The following is a 13,265-nucleotide window of genomic DNA, read 5'->3' on the forward strand; positions in this document are numbered from 1 at the left end:
CTTTTGGGGTAAATATCATGACAACAGTGTGCAGGGTGCATTGAGTGTGTAATTCTTGACAAGAGTTGCTGACACAGCATAGAGAACCACCTGTTGACCTTTGTGTCACAAGAGAAAGGTAAAATCAGAAAATGCCACCTTTGAACATATTAGAGTGTGATTTGAGAAGGATGCTCACTTTGTACATTGTATCAGAGGGGTAGCCGTGTTAGTCTGGATCTGTAAAAGCAACAAAGAATCCTGTGGCATCTTATAGACTAACAGACGTTTTGCAGCATGAGCTTTCGTGGGTGAATACCCACTTCTTCGGATGCACGAGTGGGTGAATACCCACTTCTTGCATCCGAAGGAGTGGGTATTCACCCACGAAAGCTCATGCTGCAAAACGTCTGTTAGTCTATAAGGTGCCACAGGATTCTTTGTCACTTTGTACATTTGACATGTTATATTGACAATCTGCATTTTAATGGTTTTAAAGATTTAACTTTTAGAATCTCTATGTCTATTATCATTAATTATTGTCTGAAACCCCCCAAAATTTCCCACAACTGTGAAAATTTAAAATTTAAATTCCCACAACTGTGGATAAAAGTGGAAAACACATGTAGAACTCAGAATTGTACTGAAAAAACTTATTAATAAAAATAAATGCTAAAAATAAACTTCTTTATAAAAGAAATAAAAATCAAATTCTGCCAAGTCTACTCATATTCAATTTGTGATCCATTCCAGCAGTGCCAGTTCTTCCCAGTTTCATACTTGTGCATTTGATTTTTCCTTCCTAGGTGCACTTGTCTTTATTGAATTTAATTTTGTTGATTTCAGACTAGTTCTCTAATTTGTCAAGGCTGTTTTGAATTCTAATCCTGCCCTCCAAAGAGCTTGCAACCCTCCCCAGTGTGGTGTCACCCACACATTTTCTAAGTGTACGGTCCTCTCCATAATCCAGGTCACTAGCGAAAATATTTAATAGTACCAGACTTACAACTGACCCCTGTGGGAGTCCACTACATAGATGGTTCACAGCGAACTAGACCAGAGGACATCACCCAGTGATTCTGCATTATGCAGATAGCTTCTGGCTGAGCCTGAACATAGCTTGTAGAAAGATTTTGAGTCTTTATCTAAAGACTTCAGGTGACTGCGAATCCACCAGGTCCCTGGGGAAGTTGTTACAATGGCTAATTCCTTTCATAGAATCAGAAAATATTAGGGTTGGAAGAGACCTCAGGAAGTCATCTAATCCAATCCCCTGCTCAAAGCAAGACCAACACAAACTAAATCATCCCAGCCAGGGCTTTATCAAGCCAGGTCTTAAAAACCTCAAAGGATGGAGATTCCACCACCTCCCTAGGTAACCCATTCCAGTGCTTCACCACCCTCCTAATGAAATAGTGTTTCCTAATATCCAGCCTATACCTCCCCCACTGCAACTTGAGACCATTGCTTCTTGTTCTGTCATCTGCCACCACTGAGAACAGCCTAGCTCCATCCTCTTTGGACCACCCCCCTTCAGGTAGTTGAAGGCTGCTATCAAATCCCCGCTCACTTTTCTCTTCTGCAGACTAAATAACCCCAGTTCCCTCAGCCTCTCCTCATAAATCATGTGCCCCAGCCCTCTAATAATTTCTGTTGCCCTCTGCTGGACTCTCTCCAATGTGTCCACATCCCTTTTGTAGTGGAGGGTCCAAAACTGGACACAATACTCCAGGTGTGGCCTCACCAATGCTGAATAGAGGGGAATGATCACTTCCCTTGATCTGCTGGCAATGTCCCTTTCCAGTTAAAAAATTGTGCCTTCTTTGTGTAGTAGAAAGAGAGCACCTGCAACATGAAGCCTTGTATGAGAGGCCCGGTGTGAGGCATGAGGCCTAAACTGAAGTAGTGGTCAAGCCTTGATAATATAAAGCAAAGTTAGCAAGAGTCACACTGTGAGCAGAAGCCAGGCCCTGTCATAAAACAAAAATACACTCTAATGAAAAGTTTGTCATGTTGGGTGTCTTCGGGAGGCTCATGATGCAATGAGCATTATTGTTACAGTAATGTTATAGTGATGTTATAGGTTATAATTTCATGTATATAGTTATGAAGCAGAAAATGTATCCTCATGGCTTAAAACAGGCCCAGGCAAAACTCTCCAAGAGCAGAGAGGCAGTTCACACCTCATCAGAGCATGTATGGGACAAATCCTGCCCAGCCTCACAGGAACAAAGGACACTGGCCTAGGCAGCAACAAAGGATCTGTTGGACTCTTGAGTGAGTCACCCTCCTTCCTTTGGTCTGTTTGGGACTGCAATGAGGTAATGCTCACCTGACTCTGAAGCGGGGGGAAGGGGGCAAAGCCAAGAGGGAAGAAAGGACTTGATAAAAGGGAGAGACGTTTGCCATGTTCTTCCTCTCTATCCTCCACCTCGCTCTACAGACATCACCACCAAGCAACTGAAGTACTGATCAAAAGGGAGAGCATGGCTGAAGGGCAGCCAGCCAGCCTGCGGTGAGAAGCATCTAGTTTTTAAGGACACTGAAAGTGTTAAGATCAGCTTAGAGTGTGTTTTGCTTTTATTTCATTTGACCAAATCCAACTTCTTGTGCTCTGATTTATAATCACTTAAAATCTATCATTGTAGTTAATAAATTTGTTTGTTTATTCTACCTGAAGCAGTGCGTTTGGTTTGGAGTGTGTCAGAGATTCCCCAAGCCTGGTACATGTCAATTTCTTTGTTAAATTGATAAATTCATATAAGTTTGCAGCGTCCAGTGGGCATAACTGGACACTGCAAGACGGAGGTTCCTAGGGTTGTCTGGGACCGGAGATATTGGCTTGCGTCATTCGGTTGCACAATCCAAGCAGCAGCTTACATGCCATAGGCTGTGTGTGAACAGCTCAGGAGTGGGGGTTCTCACAGCAGAGCAGGGTAAGGCTGCTCCCAGAGTCGAGGATTGGCGTGACCTAGGAGATTACCCATCCGGATAAGACCAGGGGAATGTCACATAAACACATTGCTGAAAAATGCTAGGCACAGGATACTCACACAAACACATTCCCCAAAGATGATATAGGGACACATTGACCCCCTCTTAACAATAAGGTCCAGATTTCAGCGTGACAGATAGAGATGTTTTGATAGAACCAACATGTACAAGGTAAAGGGTGGTAACTAACCAAGTCAGAGGGGAAATATGTAATTTGATCATATTCATGTTTAAAGAGGGGTCTCAGAGGGAGTGTCTTTGGCTGGCCTATGGGGGAACAGACAGTCCTGGCATTCGCTGACCTGGTCCATTGTAATGGGCATGCATGTGTTAGTGTAGCCTGTGAAGAGCTAAAAAGGATCTTTCAAAATAAGTTGACTGGACAACAAAATGGCAGATGAAATTCAATGTTGATAAATGCAAAGTAATGCACATTGGAAAACATAATCCCAACTATACATATAAAATGATGGGGTTTAAATAAGCTGTTACCACTCAACAAAGTGATCTTGGAGTGATTGTGGATAGTTCTCTGAAAACATCCACTCAATGTGCAGAAGCAGTCAAAAAATCAAACAGAATGTTGGGAATCATTAAGAAAGGGATAGATAATAAGACATAAAATATCATATTGCCTCTCTATAAATACATAGGACACCCACATCTTGAATAGTGCATCCATCTAAAAAAAGGCATATTGGAATTGGAAAAGTTTCAGAAAAGGGCAACCAAAATTATTAGGGGTATGGAACGGCTTCCATATGAGGAACAATTAATAAGATTGAGACTTTTCAGCTTGGACAAGAGATGACTAAGGGGGGATATGATGGAGGTCTACAAAATCATGACTGGTGAGGAGAAAGTAAATAAGGATGTTTTATTTACTCCTTCTCATAATACAAGAACTATGGGTCACCAAATGAAATTAATAGGCAGCAAGTTTAAAACAAACAAAAGGAAGTATTTTTTCACACACCACAGAGTCAACCTGTGGAACTCCTTACCAGAGGATGTTGTGAAGCCCAAGACTATAACTAAGTTCAAAAAAGAATTAGATAAATTCATGGAGGATAGGTCCATCAATGGCTATTAGCCAGGATGGGAAGAGATGGTGTCCCTAGCCTCTGTTTTCCAGAAGCTGAGAATAGGTGCTAGGGGGTGGATCACTTGATGATGACCTGTTCTGTTCATTCCCTCTGGGGCACCTGGCATTGACCACTGTTGGAAGGCAGGATACTGGGCTAGATGAGACCTTTGGTCTGACCCAGTATGGCCGTTCTTATGAGATTTTGAATGCTAAATGCTGGCAGGGTAAACTCTTATATCTGATTGTTGGGGAAGGCTATGGCTCTGAGGATTGTATGTGGGGGGCACCTGCTCTAATACAAGCATTCCATGACAGCCACACCAAGAAACCTGAACCCACAGTACCCAAAGGATTCTCTTTGGGGAGCGGGGTGATGTCAGATCCCGTGAATCTCAGAAACGGGTCCGAAGGAGACCTGCGAGTCATCACACTCAAATCCTTCACCCAGATTTTCACGGACAATAGCTGGGACCAGGGTCGGTGAAGCCCAACTGGGGTACAGGCCCCACCCCTACACTCTGATTGGGAGAACTCCAAAGATCCTGATTGCGCCAGAGACCCCTATTTAAGCCAGAGGAGAAAATATGAAGTTGTCTGGACAACCGGGATGCATCCTGCTGTGGACAGCTCATCTGGTGGTACCTGGTCCAGCCTTGTGATCCTGACCTTCAGATATCCTGACTTGTCCTGACTCTCTTGATTCAGATTTCCTGATGTTCCAATCCAGTCTGATTCATGGTTGTTAGCTCCTGGACTATCAGCTTGTTCCTGACACTAACTCCTAGGACAGGCTGCCCACAGTAATACCATGTAAATGTGAAAACACTTCCCTAAACTGGGCTAAGTTCTCTCAGCTTCAGGAACACCCCGGGGCATGGAGTTTCACTGGCTAGTCATGAGGCCAGATACACTGTGATGCAAGCTACAGGGAGGAAGCAGGTGGCATTGAGGCAAGGATGCCTGACTGCATAGTGACCATCAGGGAGGAGAGAGAACACAGGGGTAGCACCAACTACTTGGTTCATTCATCTTGGAGTATGAAACTTGTTGCCAGTGTGTGAGACCCTGGGTTTATATCCCAGAGGGATGCATTTTTTTAAAGTATAGTGCAAATAGTGCAAATTACATTTAAGAAGAGGCTAGAGAAAGGGGAGCAGAGGACTGTGAGCAAAGGTGCCCAGGGTACGAGTGATTTAGAGAGTCTTCGGTGGGCTGCTAGGTTGGGTGTTTCAATAGTATGGCAGAATGACAGTGAATTTGAGATGACTAGAGGGAGTTCAGGAATGGGGTGTCAAGGGGCAACAGTTATAGGGGTGCATTAGAAAGTCCTGCTTTTTGAATGGCACCTTTCTCTCAAACTCTATGTTTATCTGTTGTCTTCTTTAAAGACTGGTCTGTGAGCGGCTAATAGGGCTGGGTGTTGATGGGATTGGAAGCCACAACTCCAAAGAAACTAGAGCCACCAGCATCCACCTTAAACTGCTCAAGTAGTCTGCTAGGACCCGCCACCAGCCCCCTTTCCATCTCTTTCTTTATCTCTTGGTCTAAGAGTGGGTTTCTCGACTGGTTTATACAGTCAGTGGTTCAAACCCCAGGGGAGGCTAATTTTGATGATGACTCAGTTTAATTCTCTTCCTCCAGCAATGATTAGGGGTGGCACCAACCAGGGTCCCTCCAGATGAGTTTCTGACACTAGCCAGTCCAAGGAGAAAACCTTGTTCAGAGGCAAAGTTTCTTCCTCAATTAGTAACTGGCTCCTGCCCTGAAGCATAAAGGTTTATATCTCTTGGGTTGGTTCCAGTGTTGGGAGAACAGGATCTACAGGTTAAAGCAATGGAGGAGGGGAATCAGGACTCCTGGGTTCTAACTCTGACCATGGGAGGAGAAAGGGGTCCAGTGGCTTAGAAGAAGGTGGCCGAATCTTCAGGACTCCCTGGTTCTTTTCCCTGTTCTTGGAGAGGATTAGGGTCTAGTGGGTTAGAGCAAGGCTAGAGACAGCAGTTAGGACTCCTGGTTTCTATTCCCAACACTAGCAAAAAGGTTGGGGCCAGTATGAAAAACATGGAGAACCTCATTGGAAAACAGCACCACATTTCCAGCATGCTTGTTGGGTAGCTCATAGTCTTCCTGTTGGGAAACTCACACAGAAAGACAGTGATTGCTTTGCAAGCATCAGGCTTTATAGACTTTATGGAGCACAGAGAATGGCTTACAAGGGGCAAATCTTCAAAACTGAAGAGAACAAGGAGAAATAACAGGTAATTGTGAGTAATATTCGCTTATCCATTATCAGGCTGAAGGCACAAAAGCAGAAAGGTGATATTGATGGATATTTCTTCATTAAAGGGCAGGTTTTTAGATGGTCAGTAGGCAGCATGGAGTACAAGGTGTGGAAGGGGCAGCCATACTGTGTAATGGGCACTAGAGGCAGCAGAGGGGGAGGGGCCGCTATACTGTATAATGGGCACTGGGGGCAGCAGAGGGTGGGGGTGGGGGAGGGGTGGCTGTACTGTATAATGGGCACTAGGGGGCAGCAGAGGGTGGGGGCGGGGACGGGGCCTCTGTACTGTATAATGGGCACTGGGGGCAGCAGAGGGTGGGGGTGGGGGAGGGGTGGCTGTACTGTATAATGGGCACTATGGGCAGCAGAGGGTGGGGGCTGGGAAGGGGCCGCTATACTGTATAATGGGCACTAGGGGCAGAGGAGGGTGAGGGGTGAAAACACACCTGAACCATCTGACTAGTGTTCAGAGGTGGGTGAGGAGCCAGGTGCCATACCCAGTGTGGGAGAGGCAGAGAGGGAGTAGATGAATCAGCAGGGTCCCCTCCCTTCCCGCCATGCCCAGGTTGGTTGCTACTTCTACTCCTTATAGTACACAGGGAGCCTGTTACAGCAGCCTATGACAATTTTCCTGGAAACATATGTTCCACGATAGGAACGGATCCGCGGGTTATATCTGCAGGTGGTGACAGGGATGAAAGCTCTGCTCTCACGTAGGCCGTCTGGGCGGGGTGTTCCAAATAAGCAGATGCTGTTGATGGATAGAGGGGGCGCGTGGATGAAGGTGTTCACTGCCGTATAGTATAATCCCCGTCTCTTCATCATTGTGTTGCAATAGGAGGAGGGATTGGGGACTGTGGTCCGTGGAGACTCAACGTGATGCCTTTGGAATATTTTGTTCAGCTCAACGCATGGCTGCCCACTGGCCAGCACCAGGCAGGAGGCCAGCAGGACGAGTGGCAGCAAAAGTGCAGGGCAGGGTCCCCTTGGAGCCATGGCTATGTCTGTCCTTGGATCGACCTGCAGTGGGGAAAGGGGGAATATGGATGGAGACAGCACAGGGTGGGGATCTGCCTCCTCCATGGAACCTCCTGCGCCCAACCCCTTACCTTTCCCACCCCACTCTGCCTCCACCACCCCTCCCATGATCCCATTGCACCCCACTCTTCCCCCAAAGCCGCACCTTTCCTGATATGCCTATCCACTCCACTCTGCTCAGAGTCCCTTCCATTTTCCTTGCCTCATTGTGATGGGTGCTTCACAGACCTGGACACACTGAGAGCTCCACTGTGCCAGGCCCTTCACAGATCACCTCAGAGATCAGACCCTCCGTCTGCATCCTCCAGCCTATTATTCCCCACTCTCACAACTAGAGCATGCTGCCTCCCAGAAACAAACCCTACAGATGCAAACCCTTGTGACACTGTTCTCTCCTCTCCCCCGGCTGGTGGAATCTCCCTACAACTCACCAAAGTCCTTTCTTTGCTGTCGTTGGAGCGATGGATCCCAGCCTCTGTGGAGCTGAACCTCACCCTGATCCTTTTTCCTGTCTTGGAGCAGGTTATATAGGGCCCAGCTGGACACGAAAGAGGAAGAGTGGGAGGGGAAATCCAGAAAACTATTGGGTAAGAACAATTTCCCAAAATCTGACAATTAAAACCAATGACTTAGCAGGCAGGGCCTGGGTGCGGGAATGCATCAAACATGTCATATTAGAGACACGGGCTCCACACAAACATCTCAGGGTGTGTCTCCCCAGCAAGTGAAGATGTGATTGTAGTGTGGGTAGATGTACCCATTCCAGTTTAATCTAGTTAGTATGAGTAACAAGAGAAGGTGGCACAGACATCACTGGGGGGTAGCTATCCCAGTGCCAGCCCGCCAGGGACCCTGGGTACCTACTCTGGTTACCAGCCTGTGCTGCAGTCCAGGCCACCATATTTCCACTGCTGTTGTTTCCCATGCTAGCTAGATTTATGCTATTATGTTGCATTAATGCCCACCAGTGCTGCAATCACACCTTCGTTTGCTGTGCAGATGCACCTTGAGTCCAGATCCACTGGCACCTTCCTAATCCAGTCCTAGCCTAGAAACTCACAGCTCTGCCAGTGCCAGCCAATCCTGACACACAGCCCCTGCTATCCAGCCCTGGGCTCTGTTGTAGAAATTTAGAAGGCATTCGTGGGCCTAGAGAGTTGGTGGTGTTAACATGATCCTCTCACTGTCCAGGATTAACTAGTGTTAAACAAGGTTCGGGCTTTGTTATCCAAAGCCCTCAGCCTGCTCAGTCCCATGGAAAAAACACCATTAACAATCCTTTTAATTTTCATTCGAAAAGAAAAGAAAAGAAAAGAAAAGAAAAGAAGGGAAAACCGCTCAAACATTGGTAATGTAAACTATGAAGGCTTTTATTTGAACTGTATCCCTTGTTCCCTTTAGTTGGAGAGAGTTCTTTGACAGAAGCCCCCCTGCGTGACTGTCTCTTAGATGGTATTAAAGATGGAATGAAATGTTCTTTGGGAGAAAAGAGAAGAAGCTAGTTGCAATGGGCTGGAGCTGTTGTCGTTGTGGTTGTTACAGTCCAAACCTCTTCTAGAAGACAAAACATGATAGATACACACAAGAGGGGAAGAGAACAGCAAAGAGAGAACATGCAGCTTTTGTCTCCCTAGCAGCTTTTAAGATGGAGAAATACAGGCCTGGCACACAATCTTACCAGCCATTCTGGGACCTAGCAACTTGTACTAGCCTGGGGTGTTCAGGGCATTGCTTTTAACTGCCTCTTTGATCACAGGGCCACAGCAGTGCTGTGAAATATCCAGCTCTGCCAAACTCTTCTTAGACAGAAGGAAAAAGGAGAGGGGTAGGAAAGAGGAAAAAAAGTTGTGAGGGAAAAAGGCACATGGTATGTTGTGGAGGCAAAGTTTCCCATGCCAGGTGGTGGTTGGGATTTAGCAGAAGCCTGTGGAGGTGGCCATGTGATCTGGGTTCCTCTTTCCACCCAGTCTTGTCCGGACGTGTCTTGGGATTAGGATAGAGGTGGCCCCGTTGTGTCATGCTGGATCCTGTGCTCCCAGGAGATGGCTGGGGTGGTAGCCATGATGGTAAAGCTCACTCCTTTCCCTCCATTCGGTCAGTAATTGTTACAGGTCTTTCTTCTCCTTGATCAATTTTTCTATCAACTGGCCTTTTTTAAGATCCCCAAAAGGGAGGGGTGGGTGCAATGGCCCCTCCCCTCAGTGCTTTGGTCACCAGTTAGGGCTAATTCCCCACACACCAATTTTGGTACATTTATTTCCAGTCCCGCACTTCTGCTGTTTACCAGGCATGATCTTGACACAGGGAACTTAGCCTGGTATCTAAGTGATCCATTATTTTTTCCCTGCAGGATAAGAGTGATTCTCTGAAGAAAGAAGAACTCCCTCTGGGTGCTGTTGTCTGTCTGTCTTATTTCTGAGAAGAAGAAATGTGTCTTTAGAATTTTAATAATGAAAGAAGGAGAGGGATGGAGAAGAACAAGATGAGAGAGAGAGAGAGAGCGAGAAGGGGATTGACAGATGAGTGGTTTAAATTATTTGGGACCGAAGCCAGGGCTGGAGTTTTTGAGGGAACATTTTGGATTGGAGTTTTGGCTTCCACCCCCCTTGGCTCTAGGTATGAGAAGGAAGGTGGTATGGGGGAAAAACACTTGGAGAAATGTACTAAGTTATTCACACAACACAAACAACACCGGAAACAAAATCACAGAGAGATAAGGCTGAGACTGACAGAAATGGGAGACACAACCACACCCCACAAAAGATTCAAATGTCTGTGAAGTGGAGACATGCAAGAGGTTCATGCCCAGAAAACACAAGTATACATGTAAGAAAGATAACATGAGACTTGCAAGACTCAGGTAAGCAAAGGAGTCTAACATACACAAGACAGACCCGCACACAAATCCAAACATGAGGTTGGAAAAGATGCGACTCATGAAAGCAAGTGTTTTGGGTTTTCCTATTTTTGGCAATGAATACCACTACAAAGGTGATAATACTAGCATAGATTGTTGCTGTCCATAGTGAGGATTAAGCCACACTGGTGTGAACTCTGATTCTACTGGTACAGGTGAATCCAGACTAGGGGTTGCACTGGAAATTGGCACAAAAACTGTCCTCTCCATCTATCCCCAGACACACTCACCTACCTCCATGTATCCTGATGCCCATCCACTTGTGAGAGTCTCTGAAAACTGGCAGATGCTAAAGGAACAGGGTAGGTGGTTATTGCCATGAGCATTCCAAGGTCTTGGAAGCTCCAAGCTAGGATGAGGCCACCAGCTGTTATTACCATGCTAACTGGGAGTCTTAAAAGCTTCTGAAGTAGTGAACATTCTAGTTTTGTGTCGGGGGTACATTGGTCCCTATTCTAATTTTTCAGTTTAATCAATTTTAAATTAATCAACTCAGTGTCTCACTTCTGGTTGGGATTTGAGACCTGATCAAGGGGGGCTGGGAGTCAGGACTCCTGGTTTCTTCTGGGTTTTTTCTCTAGCGCTACTGCTGTCTGGGCACTGAGGTCTTAGCTTGAAGGTTCCCTCCAGAGTACTGGTGTCCAGTACTAAGCACATGGGCTGGATCTAGCTGAGATCAGAGAGAAGGGGTGGAATTGTTGTGGAGCAGTTCAGTGGGTTCAATACAGGTTTGGTAATTGAGGTGTTGTGAGTTCAAATTGCCCTAGGGCTCTGAGTGACACTTCCTTTCACACTGTCTTCAACCCAGTGAACTGCAGTAGGACTGGATGCATCTGCACGGGGTAGGTACATTTCATTGCCCACATGGAGTCAGATTCAGCTCTCGTACAGCATGCAGATATTTACAGACCATGGCTAAGTTCCCTTTCAACTTTCTCTCTGTTACATCAAGAGGACAGAACAAGTTGATCCTTAAGCATCTAGCTAGAAAATGTACCTAGAAATTCACAAGGAATTGCAGTTGGGGGGACTGCAGAAGGTCTCAAGATGTCACTAGCAAACTGACCTTTGCAGAGTGCCAAAATTATAGATGACAATTTTCTAAAAAAGGAAAATATTATGCACTGTGCAGAAGAATTCAATCTTAGACCTCATTCTGATGAATATGATGTTGTCAGCAAACTTAAAAGCAAGCTCTCCAATTCGATGTAGAGAAGCTACATCTGGTTATGCAGGGAGCTGCTCGAAAAATCTTTGTTCCATGCCAAATGTTGACTTTCAGAAAAAAAATCTCCACGCACACAAAAAAATCACTGGTTATGAAACAAACCCAAAAGAGTGAGACCAGCCAGCATTTTCATACTCAGAACCCTGTCAATTCACCACAATTCAGACCCATCGCCCCCTGCTATCCAAGACCTGGGTTCCCCCTCCCCAGCTCCGCTGGTGTCCCTCAATCCTGACCTGCAGCTCCTGCTATAGGAGCTCTGGGTTTCCCCCACCCTCAGCTGTCCTGGGCCCCTCAGTCCTGACCTGCAGCCATACCAGCCTCCATGCCACAAGCAGCTCTGCACCAGACTGTCGGACCACACCACCTTTGGAGCCAGCTTGACAGATCCCGGTGTGGTGTGGTTCACTGTGCTAACACCGGCCATACCTGGGGCACCCAGGACAGCCTGTTCTGCATCTGTGGTGCTGTGGAGGATGCTGCATACGTGCTGGGTGGCTGCTCTTTTTTACACTGTCCTCTCTGGGGGTTTTCTCAAGCAGACTCAGAGGCAGTTGACTGGCTTCAGACTATGTAGCTATTTTCCTAATCTAGTATTGATTGTTTTGTCCTGCCTCAATCAATACACATACAGCCTCATGAGGGAAAAGGCTTCTTCTCATCTCTCAGCCCATCCTATTACTGAAATTGCAGAAGGAAGAGAGAGGAAGAGAGAGAGAGAGACATGCATTCAGATGAAACCGAGGCTGAGATTTTGCATGGGGCCTAAAGAGTTTGGATGCCGTGAAAATTAGTGAGAAATGGGGCATCTAAATCCCTTTGGCCATTTGAGGATGGCAGTAACAGCACACATACACCTGGTGCTACCAGTGCAAAGGGAGAATGTAAGACCCAACAGGTCTTGAATGCTGGCCTGGGGAGCAGCAAAACTGCTAGCATCTGTAGGCTGCTACCCAGCAGCAGCTGTAACCAGTTTCTGTTCCACTGCCCATCACCAGCTGTGGACGAGACCATGGGAAGTCCCACCTCAAGGGGTCTGACAGGCAGCAGCCTCATGGCTGCTGACTGGTTCCCTGCCCTATATAAACCCAAGGGGGATTCCAGGAAGTATCCAGAAAGCAGTGTGGCTTTTCCACAGCTGCCATGACCCTTCCTGCCCCTGGCTTTGACTTCGGCTTCATTAGAACTTTGCCTCCTGACTCAGACTCTTATATTTGGTATCGACTCTGTCCTGGAACTGACTACAAATTCCTCCGCTATCCCAAGCCTGAGGTTTGCCCCTGGTTTAACACTTGGTCCTGACTGCTCATGGTCTCACAAATAGGAGATTAGGCAGCGTCTAGTGGCTCAAACTGCCCCAGCACAAATTAACAATGGCCCCAGCAAGGCTGGAGCATATGACACCTGATCACTAAGACTAGTCCGCTGACCATGGAGCAAGGAAGCCACGTTCTTGTGTTACCAGTGGGATAGCTGGACAAGGGGGTGATGTGCTGACAAACATTGCACAACCCAGCATCTAAGTGATATGTGATTCTTTCCCTGCAGGGTCAGGGTGATTCTCTGAAGGCAGAAATCCTATTGGGTGTCTGCTCTATTTGTGATGGGCAGAAATGTGACCTTGGAATTTTAATAATGAAAAAAGGAAAGAGAGCAAGAGAAAGAGAGAGAGATGGGAAGGACACAATTAGAGAGAGAGAGAGAGAGTGACTGACAGATGACTGTTGTAAATTATTTCCTT

The 13,265-nt window shown here is 46.5% G+C and overlaps 1 protein-coding gene across 2 annotated transcripts; it reads right to left on the minus strand.

The window, feature by feature from the left end:
• Positions 1-6,725: 6,725 nt before the first annotated feature.
• Positions 6,726-12,057, minus strand: LOC120381185 (ribonuclease-like). Of its 2 annotated transcripts, none has more exons than XM_039499332.1 (3): positions 10,531-10,578; positions 7,811-7,917; positions 6,726-7,361 (listed from the first exon to the last, which is right to left on the minus strand). In XM_039499332.1, the coding sequence occupies exons 1-3, from the start codon at positions 10,550-10,552 to the stop codon at positions 6,921-6,923; spliced, it is 570 nt and encodes a 189-aa protein (XP_039355266.1). In that variant the 5' UTR covers positions 10,553-10,578; the 3' UTR covers positions 6,726-6,920. The 2 variants fall into 2 exon arrangements, 1 of the variants encoding a protein (XP_039355266.1); XR_005587967.1 differs by lacking the exon at positions 10,531-10,578 and adding an exon at positions 11,954-12,057 and having other exon boundaries at positions 7,340-7,361.
• Positions 12,058-13,265: the final 1,208 nt, after the last annotated feature.

The sequence above is a fragment of the Mauremys reevesii genome, linkage group 13, assembly GCF_016161935.1.
Source record: "Mauremys reevesii isolate NIE-2019 linkage group 13, ASM1616193v1, whole genome shotgun sequence".
NCBI lineage: Eukaryota > Metazoa > Chordata > Testudines > Geoemydidae > Mauremys > Mauremys reevesii.